Below are 14,910 nucleotides of genomic sequence, written 5' to 3' on the forward strand. Positions count from 1 at the left end.
GTCATTCGAGACAGCAAACTTCCTCCTCTTTATATCTTAATGTCAGTGTGTGATTTGCTCTTGTGCTATGTGTTGGGGAACATCTCGTATGTTTGCTCAGCTATACAGTGGTCCCACTGCGTTAGTGGAGCTGACCTCCGGGACAGATTAAATCTGATGTCCGGACACACCCACAGAGCTGGGCACACCCAGTGAGCGCTGATGGCAGATCCTCCTCTCTCTGGGTTGAATGCAGTCAGGGAAAAGTTCACAGCCTGAATGGCCTCCATCTTCAGAGATTGCGACTGTAGCCACCTGACTTAAAAAGGCAAACGGGTACATCGTGGAGCTGTGATTCTGAGATAACCCTTTATTTTACCGGAGTGGCTGCGGATCCGACTTTTTGGGGATCATTAGACTCTAAACCTGTTTTTGCTTTGTCATAACACTAAAAGATCCGTAGCTTTCCGATGCTTCTGCACATGTGCAGGTCTCATTCTGCTAATGTGTATATTCTCTACTTTAAGCACAGATAACAGGCTACTCAGGCGAATGGTCATGGTGCTCGTTTAATAAAGTTAGATGAAAGCTGGATGATATAACGATCACAGTATTCTACATAACAGAACAAATGTTATCAAATCAAATTTTGTCACACGTTCTGAATACAACAGGTGTAGACCTTACTGTGAAATGCTTAGTTACAAGCCCTTAACAATTTTTTTTTTTTTTATGACGTAAGGGGAAAAAAAAGAAAATGGCAGAATAGACTAAAGGAAAAATAATACCGTAAATTCCGGACTATAAGCTGCAACTTTTTTCCCACGCTTTGAACCTCGCGGCTTAAACAATGACGCGGCTAATATATGGATTTTCCCCGCTTAAAAACACATTCTGTGACGTGCTCAGTTTTTTGGCGGCATGAAGCTTTCATTAGACCAATGAAATTGCCAAATGGGTTAAGGTCAAACAGTGACGAGAGCGACAATGAAAACGATCCGATATCGGATGAAGCAATTCTGCGGCTATTCAACTCCGACACCGAAGGAGATGACTTCAGTGGTTTCAGTGCACAGGAGGAGGAAGATGGTGACCAATGACTTCCTTGGTAGGCTACTGTTTACTGCAAATGTTTTGTTACCAGCCGTGCTTCGTTAAAGCCTGTAAAGTTCATTTGTTTCAATGTACCGGTAGGCACCTGCGGCTTATAGACATGTGCGGCTTATTTATGTTCAAAATATATATATTTTTTTTAATTCAGTGGGTGCGGCTTATATTCAGGTGCGCTCAATAGTCCGGAAATTACGGTAACCCAAAATAATGAGGCTATACAGTGCATTCGGAAAGTATTCAGACCCCTTCACCTTTTCTACATTTTGTTACGTAGAAAATATTATTTTCTTATTATTCTAAAATGGATTAAATAAAAACAATGAATCATCAATCTGTGCACAATACCCCCATAATGACAAAGAATTACCTTATTTACGTAAGTATTCAGACCCTTTGCTATGAGACTTGAAACCTGTCACCATCCCTATGGTGAAGCATGGTGTTGACAGCATCATGCTGTGGGGATATTTTTCAGGGACTGGGAGACTAGTCAGGATCTAGGCAAAGATGAACGGAGCAAAGTACTGAGATCCTTGAGGGAAATCTGCTCAGGACCTCAGACTGGAGTGAAAGTTCACCTTCCAACAGGATAATGACCGTAAGCACACAGCTAAGACAACACAGGAGTTGCTTCAGTACAAGTCTCTGAATGTCCTTGAGTGGCCCAGCCAGAGCCTGGACTTGAACACGATCTAACATCTCTGGAGAGACCTGAAAATAGCTGTGCAGAGACGCCTGACCGAGCTTGAGAGGATCTGAAGAGAAGAATGGCAGAAACTCCCCAAATGCAGGTGTGCCACGCTTGTAGCATCATACTCAAGAAGACTCTAAACCTGTTTTTACTTTGTCATTATGTAGTTTTGTGTGTAGATTAATGAGGGGGAAAAAAACTATTCCATCCATTTTAGAATAAGGCTGTAACGTAACAATGTGGAGAAAGTCAAGGGGTCTGATTACTTTCCGAATGCACTGTTTACAAGGAGTACGGGTTAGTCAAGGTAATTGAGGTAATATATACATGTAGGTAGGGGTAAAGTGACTATGCATAGATAATAAAGAGTAGCAGTGTATGTGTGTGGCATCAATATGCATGTGTGTGTGTTGGAGTGTCAGTGTAGTGTGTGTGTGGTTAGAGTCCAGTGAGTGTATATCAAGCCTATGCAAGAGTCAGTGCAAGTAGTCTGGGTAGCCATTTGATTAACTGTTGAGCAGTCTTATTGCTTGGGGGTAGAAGCTGTTAAGGAGCCCTTTGGTCCTAGACTTGGTGCTCCGGTACCGTTTGCCGTGCGGTAGCAGAGAGAACAGTCTGACCTGGGTGGCTGGAGAATTTGGCAATTTTTAGAGCCTTCCTCTGACACCGCCTGGTATAGAGGTCTTGGATAGCAGGAAGCTCGGCCCAGTGACGTACAGGGCTGTACGCATTACCCTCTGTTGCGCCTTGCATTCAGATGCTGAGCAGTTGCCATACCAATCAGGATGCTCTTGATGGTGCAGCTGTGGATCTGAGGACCCATGCCTAGGGTTGCACATTTTGGGGAATATTCAGAGGTGGAAACTTTCCGGGGAATTAACGGAAATATATGCAAATTAATATTAATACACTTTAAATGTAATGTTTTTTTGCATTGGATATATTTACCATATCATATGGAGACAGAAACATAAACCTTTTACCTTATCGTAAGTAGACATAATTGCAAATTATTAAATCCTTCCAATAGAAATAAAACTATTTAGTTACGAATTTAACTTTAATTAAATGAGTTGACACTTCACATGGGATGATTTCACTGAACAACAAAAGAAAGGGAATATTGAATGATCCCCAATGATCCATCGCATCTCCCAAAAACATTTTCAACATACATTCTTAAAATGATAGTCTAGAAACTAAAGCTTTGGTTGTCTTGCTCTAGGGCTTCCATGTCTTCTGCCTGGATCTCCTCAATGTCCACCTCTTGAACATCAGACTGAGGCCTCATCTTCACTGTCACTTTCCAACCTTGTTGAGGATGGCTCATTGTCAGTCTCAAAAAGCCTCAAATTTGCCCGGATGGCCACCAATTTTTCAACCCTTGTCTTGGTCAGCCTGTTGAGTGCTTTGGTGTGTGTGTATTCCCAAGCAAGGACCAGTTGCGCTCTGAGGCGGCTGATGTTGGTGGGATTTGGAGGATGATGGAGGCAACGGGGGAAAGAGCCTCAGATCCACAAAGTCCCTTCCACCAGGTGGCTGATGAGATGTTGGCATGACTGCCATATTACATCTCCATCCCAAAGCCCTTGCTTGGAAGTGTACTTCGCCAGACTGCCAAGAACCTTGCCCTCATCCAGGCCCAGTTGGCGAGACACGGTAGTGATGAAACCATAGGCCTGGTTGTGCTCTGCACCAGACAGGATGCTCTTGCCAGCATACTTGGGGTCCAACATATTCGCTGCGGCGTGTATGGGCTTCAGGCAGAAGTCTTCATGCTTCTTGATGTTTTTCAGAACTGCAGTTTACTCTGCTTGGAGCAACAGTGAAGTGGGCAGGGCAGTACGGATTTCTTCTCTTACATCTGCAAGTAGAGTCTGAACATCAGACAGGATGGCATTGTCTCCCTCAGTCCGTGCAATGGCTACTGCTACAGGTTTCAGGAGTTTCAGGCTGCTTACCACTCTCTCCCAAAATACATCATCCATGAGGATCCTCTTGATGGGAGTGTCCACAATTGGCCCAGCATCGTCCGGTTTTGGCCGGGTTAAGCCGTCATTGTAAATAAGAATTTGTTCTTAACTGACTTGCCTAGTTAAATAAAGGTTAAATTAAAAACAAAAAATGTATAATGCATATCGGCAGACTGTGATATGACAGTTTCTTGGGAGAGACTCTTTCCCCTCCAGGAGACTGTCAAACATGATGACAACACCACTGAAACGGGTGTTGCTGGGCATTTTCAATGTGGTGCTCTTATTCTTCTCACTTTGCTTGGTGAGGTAGATTTCTGCTATAACTTGATGACCCTTCACATACCTAACCATTTCCTTGGCTCTCTTGTAGAGTGTATCGAAAAAGCTCTGTGACCCTGTAGGGTCCAGTCATTTAGACTGGTCTTACTCCCTCAATTTTCAGAATACAAGCCTGAAACAATTTCTAAAGACTGTTGACATCTAGTGGAAGGCATAGGAAGTGCAATCTGAGTCCTAAATCAATGGATACTGTAAAGGCATTCAATAGAAAACTACAAAATTTAAAAATCCTACTTCCTGGATGGATTTTTCTCAGGTTTTCGCCTGCCAAATCAGTTCTGTTATACTCACAGACATTACTTTAACAGTTTTGGAAACTTTAGTGTTTTCTATCCAACTCTACCAATTTATATGCAGATCCTAGCTTCTGGGCCTGAGTAGCAGGCAGTTTACTTTGGGCACGCTTTTCATCCGGAGGTGAAAATAGTGCCCCCCTACCCTAGAGAAGTTAAGCAACTGGACAATTTCCAGAAATGTTTCCAACCTTTTTGAAAAGATTTGGCATGGTTATATTCTCCTAATGGGTAATAGGCATGGTCATGCCCTCTTCACGCCGGTCTTGGTGTGTTTGGACCATGATAGTTTCTTAGTGATGTGGACGCCAAGGAACTTGACGCTTTCAACCTGCTCGGTTATAGCCCAGTCGATGTGGATGGGGGAGTGCTCGGCCCTCCGTTTCCAGTAGCCCACGATCAGCTCCTTTTGACTTCTTCACGTTGAGGGAAAGGTTGTTGTCCTGATTCCCAGGTCTCTGACCTCCTCCCTATAGGCTATTTAATCGTCGTGGGTGAACAGGGAGTACAGCAGGGGACTAAGTGCGCACCCCTAAAGGGGCCCCTATGTTCAGGGTCAGCGTGGGAGATGTGTTATTGCCTTCCCTTACCACCTGGGGGCGGCCTGTTGCAGCATAGTATAACATTACTGTGGCCAAAACTCAAGTGTGCCCCACTAGGCAAAATACACAGGTATGGTATGCTACAGTTTAACGCCATTTGCTCTATCACGGAACCCAAACCGGCTGCGAGCGCGCCATCGTGCATACATTTATTTTGTCCCCCCACACCAAACACGATCACGACACGCAGGTTAAAATATCAAAACAAACTCTGAACCAATTATATTAATTTGGGGACAGGTTGAAAATAATTAAACATTTATGGCACTTTAGCTAGTTAGCTTGCACTTGCTAGCTAATTTGTCCTATTTAGCTAGCTTGCTGTTGCCAGCTAATCTGTCCTGGGATATAAACATTGAGTTGTTATTTTACCTGAAATGTACAAGGTCCTCTTCTACACCAATTAATCCACACATAAAACGGTCAACCGAATCGTTTCTAGTCTTATCTCTTCCTTCCAGGCCTTTTCTTCTCATGACTTTATATTGCGATTGGCAACTTTCATAAATTAGGTGCATTAACGCCACTGACCTCGTTCGTCTTTCAGTCACCCACGTGGGTGTAACCAATGAGGAGATGGCATGTGGGTACCTGCTTCTACAAACCAATAAGGAGATGGGAGAGGCAGGACGTGCAGCGCGATCTGCGTCAGAAATAGAACTGATTTATATTTTAGCCCTTGGCAACGCAGACACTCGTTGGCACGCGCGAGCAGTGTGGGTGCAATAATTGAATAACATAGATTTCTAAATTTATTTTGCGACGCGAGCGGTGTGGTCAGCCTGTAAGGTTCGTTCGCTCCATCATTCAAAACAAAACTGTAGGCTACTTCTAAACAACACTGTATAACTCAAGAAGATCTAAATGCATATCCCCATGAAACTGATTGAGATCAAATGGTTTGCCAACTATGCAGAATGGTGCTGCATGTATGTTTCACCATTAAAACTTGAAGAATTATCATGCACTATTGAATGGGTTGGTGGTGTTTTACGGTAACGTTATACTATGCCAGGGGTCGGCAACCCAAAATTTTGAAAGAGCCATATTGGACCAAAAAAACAAAAAACAAATCTGTCTGGAGCCGCAAAAAATTAAAAGCCTTATATAAGCCTTATAATGAAGGCAACACATGCTGTAAGTGTCTATATTAACTATATTAGCCTACTATCAAAATGATAAGTAGGCTACAAATACATAATGAGCATTCATGATTAAACGTTTATTTTACCTGCAGCGCATCCTGGAGAGAATGACGCACCACGTGACTACTCTGCTGTACGATGGTGCTTTAAGTTTAACTTCCATTATAATATTAATGTATTAGGTTTCGTTGCATTGATGAAATTATAGAAATACAGAAATCAGATTTTTGATGTCATTTTTATTTTAGGATTCGAAAAAACAACAACAAAATGTGCAACGTGAATAATAGGCCTCCTGTAATTTCAGACCTCCCCAGGGAAATAAAATGCTTTTCAATCCTCAATAATACCATACAATCCTCTTCTCTCTTCCTCCTTATCTGGGCAACAGACAGAGTGCAATAAAACAGCAGCCTTTTGAAAAGGTAAAGTATATAAAATTAAAATAATACAGTTTAAGTTCGATTTCTGTGCATTATCCTCTTCTCTTTTAGTTTTCTGCAAATGTGCAAGGGTAAAATGCAGCAGCACCCTCTTCTCTTTTGACACGCACAATACAATGCAGCCATCCTCGGACCTGAGCAACAAAACACAATAATATCCCTATGTGTCATTCCAAATATATACTGACAAAAATCAGAAATCACTTTATAAAAACAGCCACTTTGTTACTAAATATGTGCCTATGACAGGATTGTGTTCTTACCCGTTTAATGTGACTTCTGTTTTCGGACATCACTGGACAGCTTCTCAACATCGTGCATGTAAGATGTAACTTTAATCTTCACGCAGGACTGCAAGCTCTCATCTGGGAGAGTGGATTTGTTCAATGGAACGAGGGTATCAAGTTATCTTCAAGTGTTGTTTTTGTGCTCAATAGTGGATCTATTCATAATTATTTAAAAAAAATACAAAATTGAAGGATGATTATGAAGACTAAACACAATGTAAATGTTTGAGGACAGGGTTTTGTTCTCTCTGGATTCCATTAGAATGACGATTGTGCGGTATTTGGATTTTATGTAGTTCATGTTTGAGAATATCTGCTCGCACAGGTATGTTGATCCAAAGATGGATAATACTCCAAATGCATATTTCTTCATGTTCCTATAACTGTCAGGAAGAATGGAAATGTCTTTCCACGTTACTCTTTTTGTTAATTGACAACTTCTCATTACAAAGCAAACATGCAGGCAATCCTTCCGCATTGGCAATGAAAGCAAATGATTCGTTCCAAGAACTGTGGAATCCTCTGTTCTCCTCAGCTATCTTTCTCTTTTTCCCTTTGGGGTCCATGGCCCATGACACACCCGCCGGTTTGTTTGCAACAGCCACCTGTCTGGCACTACGCCGAGCTGAAAGAAACGTGTGTCGCAGGCTATGACGTAAATCTTCGTTGACAGAAATGTTGAAATTAAATATTTATTATACAAATTTTTACAGCATTGGATAATAAATTATATTAAAACAAAAAAATATATTCACACCATCTTTTTCCATTTTCATATTTTTGAAAAAGCTCCAGGGAGCCACTAAGGCGGCGCTAAAGAGCCGCGGGTATGCTATTATATACGGCGCTTATGTAGAATACTGTGATCATTATGTGATCTTTCAGACACTGATTCATCTTGGATCTAACTTCATTAAATGAGCACCATTCGTAGCCTCCTCTCTGCGCGTAAAGTATACTCATGAATATACACATGCTCAGAATGTGATCCACACATTAACAAAAGCTTCGGGATGCTCCTGATATTTGATTGCAGTGTACTAAATATCCAGAAAAAAGTCAGATCGTCTGCCTTATTTTACAGCCCGGTATTTACTAGACTTCACTAGACTCTTTGCTCTGAGTCAAACCATGGATGGTGTCCCCAACAGTGAGGACTATAGGGGATGGAGAAGATCTCTTTTATGTTGGAGCGCTAATAGGTAACGGGGAACTTGTCTGTCATACCTTCAACATGCTGTCGTGTCAGAGATTTTTCTCTTGCTTCTTAAAATAAATACATGTACACACATTGGAAAGGTTTATCAACCTAGTACAATCCTCTGGCCATGGGTTCAGTCCTTGCCTCGAGAGATTTCATCAAAGTTGTGCCTATTTTTTAAATAAATGTATGTTCCTCACCCATGAAGAAGTGAGGAGAATGTTCCTGTTTTTCGTCCTTAGCATAGAGTAAGGAAAATGAGGCTGCTCTCTGTGACTGGGTAAAACTGGCAGCCCTGCAAATTGTTTGTTGAACCAGTAATTTGGACGATTCTATGTTCATGATTGTGAGAATGAGGGAGGGGGGGAAAAAAGAGGTTGGGAGAAAGAAAAGCACTGTGACTATGGGGCTGTTTTCCCAGTCAAATTAGGCAATAAGTTATTCATATCAAATTCCCTCAAATGCACCCTGAAAGAAATGCAGTGCCACAGTGGTCTTGGATGGGTAAGATCTGGTGCCATGTACCTGGATGTCCCCACAGTTTAAAATGCATGTTGTAGGACAAAGAACTTTAAGTAGAAGTTTTCTAAGACTAGAGGTCATTACGGATCCACCTGGACCTGAGACCTGATCCAGGACCCGAGCCGATCCAGAATTCTAAATGGTCTGGGTCAGATCTGATTTGTCAAGGGTCTCGGGTATGTATAATTTTAGCTGAAGGACAGGCTACTACAACCAAGAGCCAACTAGGTAGGCAAGCTGCTACTTAATATTCTGAATGGAGTTATTATTTGTAACTGTAGCATGAGTAAGCACATGCACTGCAGCCTCAGTTAGCCTAGCTATCGTTAGCTAGCTTAATTAGCTTCTCCCGGTTTGATGAAGTCCAAGACTGGTACTATGTAATCATATATGATGATAAATAACCTAGCTATGGCAGCTATAAGTCTACTAAGGCGCGAGTCAACTTGTTTGGTTGCTGTCCCTCCCGCCCTCCTCCCTGCTTCCCATGTCACTCGCTCAAAGTACGGCCCTTCCCCCACCTGCTAGAGCGGCACCGCCCTTCCGCACGTGCTTTATCAGCTCTGCTTAGTAAAGTAGCCTAAATGACTTTTATGCTGCTTCCCTCACTCGGATCGGACCATGTCTGGATCCGACCAGGTCTATACGGAACGGGTCTAGTTGTCCTTGGGTCTGTTCGGAATGGGTCTCTATATTAAAAATAAATGATGCATATCGGGTCTGGGTGGGAAAGCCCCAGGTCCATTTTGCAACTGGTCCAAGTCCAGACATCGTTTTTGTGATTTAACTTGTTTTTTGAGAAACTTACAGCAAATCACTTCCTCATCCTTGTTTTGTAGTATGGGGGCCCTGAAAAACATGAACAAAGGCTCCAAAAACACACAAATACATCCTTTTAGAAACAACACAGCTCTCAGTATAGTGATGCAGGTCTTTAAATGTTGTACATTATCTGTGTAGCCTGCTTTTACAGGTAACTGCCAAAATAATGGAAACACCAACATGAAGTGTCTTATACGGCGCTGAGCCGCCAGAACAGTTTCATTGCGCCTGTCCATAGATTCTACAAGTGTCTGGAACATTTGTTGTATCCCTCATTTACTCAAGAGTTTCCTTTATTTTGATAGTTACTTGAATAATTAAGGTATTGCAGATAATGTTCAGAATGACACAATTTCAAAACCTCTGCTTGACAATTATTTTGAAGAAGAAAAAAAAGTATGGATTTGCCCCTGCGAAATTGGTCTTCTCCCTTAGCCATCGAGGGCAAAGCAGTATGTCAGCCACTCAGCGAACAATATAAACATTCTCAGCATCAATATGGTGAGGCGTTGAGTCAAGCGGAACAGTCACAGAGGTAAAATGAGGGAGGCATCAAGAAAGCACTGGACTGAGAATATCGCTATCTTTGTAGCTACCCTTCTAGTTTCCTCATTCTTGCTGTGACCCCTCAACTACAGCCACTTTGCTCCCTTTCTTCCTCATTTTCTGAATCATAGTTGTCGTCTTGTTTGAGGAAACATTTTCTATTGTGTCCCTTTTGCCAGTCATTATGGTCATCCCAATGGCAGGGCAAGGGCTCTTGATGCTCATAGCCAATGGAATGTTCTGCCTCCCACCCTCATTGCATCACTTACATAACCTGTCAGCTTCTGTTTTGGCGCACCACACCAGTCAGAGAACTAGCCTGTTAATTTATTCCTTCTCTACTTATGTCACTCAAATTGATAGTCCTTGTCCCAGCCAGAATTTCTCTCAGCAATTTGCGCAGTCTATGCCTTTCGCATGCAGTCATTATTTTATATTCTTGTGAAAGTTTTAAAGTAATAGCAACTTGCTTCAAAACCACACTGTCAAATTCGGAGAGTTCATTGTCTAGAAAGTTGCCTACTTATGTAAAATCCAACCCAATGACTTTATGACAAGGATTCTCTCAGAATATTTCCACTGTTAGTCAGAAAAGAGAATGATATATATAACGATCAACCATCAGCAGCTGGAATGTTTTTATTTTCTTCCTTTACTGAAATACATGAACATAGTATAGAAAAAATACTGCCTGTATTTCATTTGATACCTAGTCTATTTGTGATGCATAATATTGAATAGGTATTTCTAAAAGGGCATTCAAACTCTCAGTAGTTAGGCTATTAGATGAATGTGGAAGAAAAGTGGATAACATAGGGTATGTGACTGAAATCCCTTTACTTTATGAATCGATTTGTGAAAAAGTAGCCTTAGTCAGGCTAATTCCTAAAGAATTATACTATCACATGTCATTTTACCTACATTGTAGAGGCAAGTTCTGACTGTCCAACAGTAGTGTTTTGAAAACCATGCCTCCCTGGATTGAAAAAAAGTATTAGGCTTAAAAAAATGTTTTATGAAAAATGCATTCCAGACACAAGCCACATATCAGTCAAAACATACATGAAGGGTACCCTGGCATTTTGTCTGAGCCATGAAATTGTGTTCTCCATCTGCTTCCATTCCTGCTCGGTGATGACAAAGTGTGGTGCTAACCCAAGTGGTGGTAACCCAAGAACTCCATCTATGTCTCCCCTCCAGGGGATTTCACAAATGAAAACAATTCACTTCGGGGTGAAGGAGATGGAGTAGCCTATGCCAACATTTTGCAGAGTGGTCCATGCTTAGAAGTTTTATCTGGTTGAAATTTCCAGAGAGAAATGCCTCGCACCGCCTGTTAACGTAGCAAGAGGGAAGTTTAGCCCTGATGTCTCCCAAAGCTGCTGAAGCCAGGCTACCCCCTGGGCAGTTTCTGGCACTGCTAGATTGGACTGTAAAATGAAACATAAATATCAGGATGTAGCAATAGCCTCTTTGGGAAAAAGAGCTTAAAAATGGTTTTATATTGCAATACTTACCCCCCCCCCCCCCCGAAAGGCTTTAACTCTTAGGCTACTTGCCAAGCAAACAGCAGCAGAAAAGTTTTGGTTTTGAATTCTGGGGACTGACAAGCTCTAGTCACTCTACTGAGGGTTTTCCAGTATTTCCATAATAATTAAATATTTTGAGGTTGAAAATGTATCTGAGCAAATTAGTGAGTACAAATGAGTGTTTGATTTAGATTTTTGGACAATGTGATAGCCCTAACTAACAAACTATCCCTCTTTACCGTGTCTCACAGGGATGGCTGGTAAAGCTAGACTCCATGAAGTCCTGGCTCTGAGTCTGTCCAGGCCCTGAGTGGAGGCACTTTTGCTCGGGCAGAATGAGACTGCAAGGGTGGCCCCAGCGGTCTATGTGAAAAGGAAGTGGAAGAAGGAGAGGATGGGTGTCAATGCCTCCAGCTATCCCCATTCGTGCTCACCCCGATTTGGTAGCAACTCACAGAGCCAGCAGACGTTTATAGGTGAGTGCTTCTATTGGTATATATCCCTTATACCCTCATGCTGGAGTCAAGGAATCCAATGCAACCCACTTCTAAACTAAATGTGAAAATGTAGCCTATTGGCTTTATAACAACTAAGGTCACTCTGAATATTCACAGCAGAACAAAAATGATGCTTCACAATAGGTGACTGAATGGGGGCACTAATGTATTGTTGCCTACTTTTATTTATTTTTTAAATTTAAAAGTTGCGTAGTAGCCTATGTTTTCTAGTTTGTTTGGCACTCTTGGTAAAACAATCAAAGATCAATAGTCTTTTGGTTGAGAGAAGTCTACTAAAAGGCAAAGCCAAGGCATTAATCTCGTTTTTCAAAGAGCTCTTATTAACCCCCTAGAGTAGATTTCCTTGGCCCCGTGGAATTCCTATTATAATAATAATAAAAATCCCCATCAAAATCCGTCTATAGGCTAGAGATATGTTTTTATTTATTGGATGCGTCTCAATCCACCACTCTGCCGATATTGCCCTTAAGCATCTGCGGTGGCAGAGCTACAGCGGTTTTTGTCAGACCATGAGATATCCCAAAAATCTGTCTTCTCACGAAATCGTCTGTAGCGCCCGAACGGTTTGGCCTATAAACTATTATGTCAGAAAGATGACTCGATAGAAAGATGAGACTCACGAACGATCTACCCATTTCTGTCTGTAGCGTCCGAACAGTTTGGGCTACACACTAAAGGCTTCCACATGCTTCCTAGCCAAAACAGTTTGGAAGAGTTCGTGCATGTATTATGAAGACATTTTGGGACGTTTTTGTTCGTTTTGGACTTCGGTAAGGAGTTTTTCAGCTGGGATTCTTCAATAAAGTCTTGTCATTCAACGAGTGACGACTCATTTTCATGTACATTTTTTAATTGAGAAATACTGCATCAAACATCTTAGTTAGATTTAAGATTGTGCGACTTAGATCTCCTCTGCAAAAACATCAAAATTAATGAAAGATTTGACTTATCTTTAATTATAACTATTTTGAAGAAGTGTATACTGTATATGGCGTCTCAGAATGGACAAACGGTACTATTGCCACTTTCTCGTTTCTCAAGCGAAGGTCTTTTAAGGGAGTATGCGAGCACACTCGTTCAGTTCGCCTAGCTGACTTTGACTAGCCGCCAGCCGTACTGAAGCATGCTGACGCCTTAATATGACTCCTCTATGGAAAGGTGAGTCTCACAAACATGTACCTGTTGTTTTACTCTAGGATGAACACATCTGAAGGTACTCCGGTACAAGTTGGAAAAAATGAATGGAAGTACAGAGAGCTCCAAATGTATCGGGACGATTACTACTTTGTTGTTGTTTTTGGTTGTGTACTCCAGCAATTTGGATTTGAAATGACTAGGAGGTTAAACTGCAGACTGTCAGCTTTAATTTGAGGGTATTGTCATCCATATCGGGTGAACCGTTTACCAAATGTATTGGGACAAATTCACTTGTGTGTTAATGTTGTCATCAGTTTAGTATTTGGGCCCATATTCCTAGCATGCAATGATTACATCACGCTTGTGACTACAAACTTGTTGGATGCATTTACTGTTTGTTTTGGTTATGTTTCAGGTTATTTTGCGCGCAATAGAAATAAACGGTAAATAATGTATTGTGTAATTTTGGAGCCACTTATATTGTAAATAAGAATAAAATATGTTTCTAAATACTTCTACGTTAAGGTGGATTCTACCGTGATTATGGATAGTCCTGAATTCATTGTGAGTAATGATGATTGAGAAAGTTACAGATGCACAAATGTCATACCCCCAAGATATGCTGACCTTCTCACCATTACAGTAGCTGGGGAGGTTAGATTTTTTGTTGTTGGGGGTATATTTTTTCACGACTCATTCAGCACTATCTGTAATCGTGGTAGCATCCATATTAATGTAGAAGTGTTTAGAAACATATTACTATTCTAACATACAAGTCTGATCCACATCTTGCACAAGGGGTTTAATTGAAATTGTACAAATCTTAATTTAAAAGCGATCAACTTGTGGCTAGAACAAAGTTGTAATTCGCATTTGGCGGTGAGTATACATTTACACCTCCTGGGGAGGCAGGGCTCGAGAGAGAGAGTAACTTCTTTTCATCACCATCCCAGAATCATCCTGAAGTCGAATTCCCACCGTCACAAATTGAAGATGAACCATCCCAAATTAAAATACTTGTTTTTTTTTTATAATGTAGGATTATTAACATTAACGTCTAAAGGCTTTATTCTTTCAACATAGACTCACAAGGCATGGTTCATTCAGATTAAATGGTTACAAGAGAGGAGAGAAAGGCCAGTGCCTTGCAATCTGAGCGGAGGCAGTCCGCATTTTTAAACAATTAAGTGTATGGTTAAATTGTTTGTCCTATATGTTTTTGTTTGAAATGTTGAGGAAATTATTTTATAAACACTTCCTCATATGCCATTGAAACCAGCATTTATCTTGTGTTCTATTGATTTTCAATTAAACTTTCTTAAATTGTCCAGCAGCCAAATGCACAATTCTAGTCATATTAGCAACCCATGCTAGTTGTTGCATCTTTACATCTCTCCATTTATACATTTCTAACCAATTTTTTTTCATCTCTTTCACATGAAACTGGTATGTGCAGTGCGCTTTTGAGAATGTTTTTTACCCCTGCTAATTGCATTTTGGAACATTCGTGCGTAGCCTACTGCTGTGTGCGCATTGCTGCACTTATAAACGTTCTGATCTGTTGCATTAGCCTAACTTTTGATGTACAGTGGTTGTATTAATTTTGCATCTATTGTCCCAGAACCGACCTTAATTTCGAGCCCTGGCTGGGGGACCTTTCCATTCCTTCCTTTCATAGTGGCTGCCACAAAGTGTTTCAAGTAATGTTAATTTCTAGGTATTTCAAATTAATAAAATGTCATGTTTGGCATTGCGATAAGATAAATG

The 14,910-nt window shown here is 41.2% G+C and overlaps 1 protein-coding gene across 1 annotated transcript in view; it reads left to right on the forward strand.

Annotated features, from left to right (window-relative positions):
* btbd7 (BTB domain containing 7) overlaps window positions 1–14,910 on the forward strand; it is a 125,979-nt gene that overhangs the window by 58,773 nt on the left and 52,296 nt on the right. Inside the window, exon 2 of the mRNA XM_014145060.3 lies at window positions 11,740–11,964. Coding sequence (XP_014000535.1) covers window positions 11,883–11,964 — 82 coding nt within the window. The 5' untranslated portion in view covers window positions 11,740–11,882. The remainder of the gene's footprint in view (window positions 1–11,739; window positions 11,965–14,910) is intronic.

This window comes from Salmo salar, chromosome 15 (assembly GCF_965601325.2).
Source record: "Salmo salar chromosome 15, fSalSal1, whole genome shotgun sequence".
Lineage (NCBI taxonomy): Eukaryota > Metazoa > Chordata > Actinopteri > Salmoniformes > Salmonidae > Salmo > Salmo salar.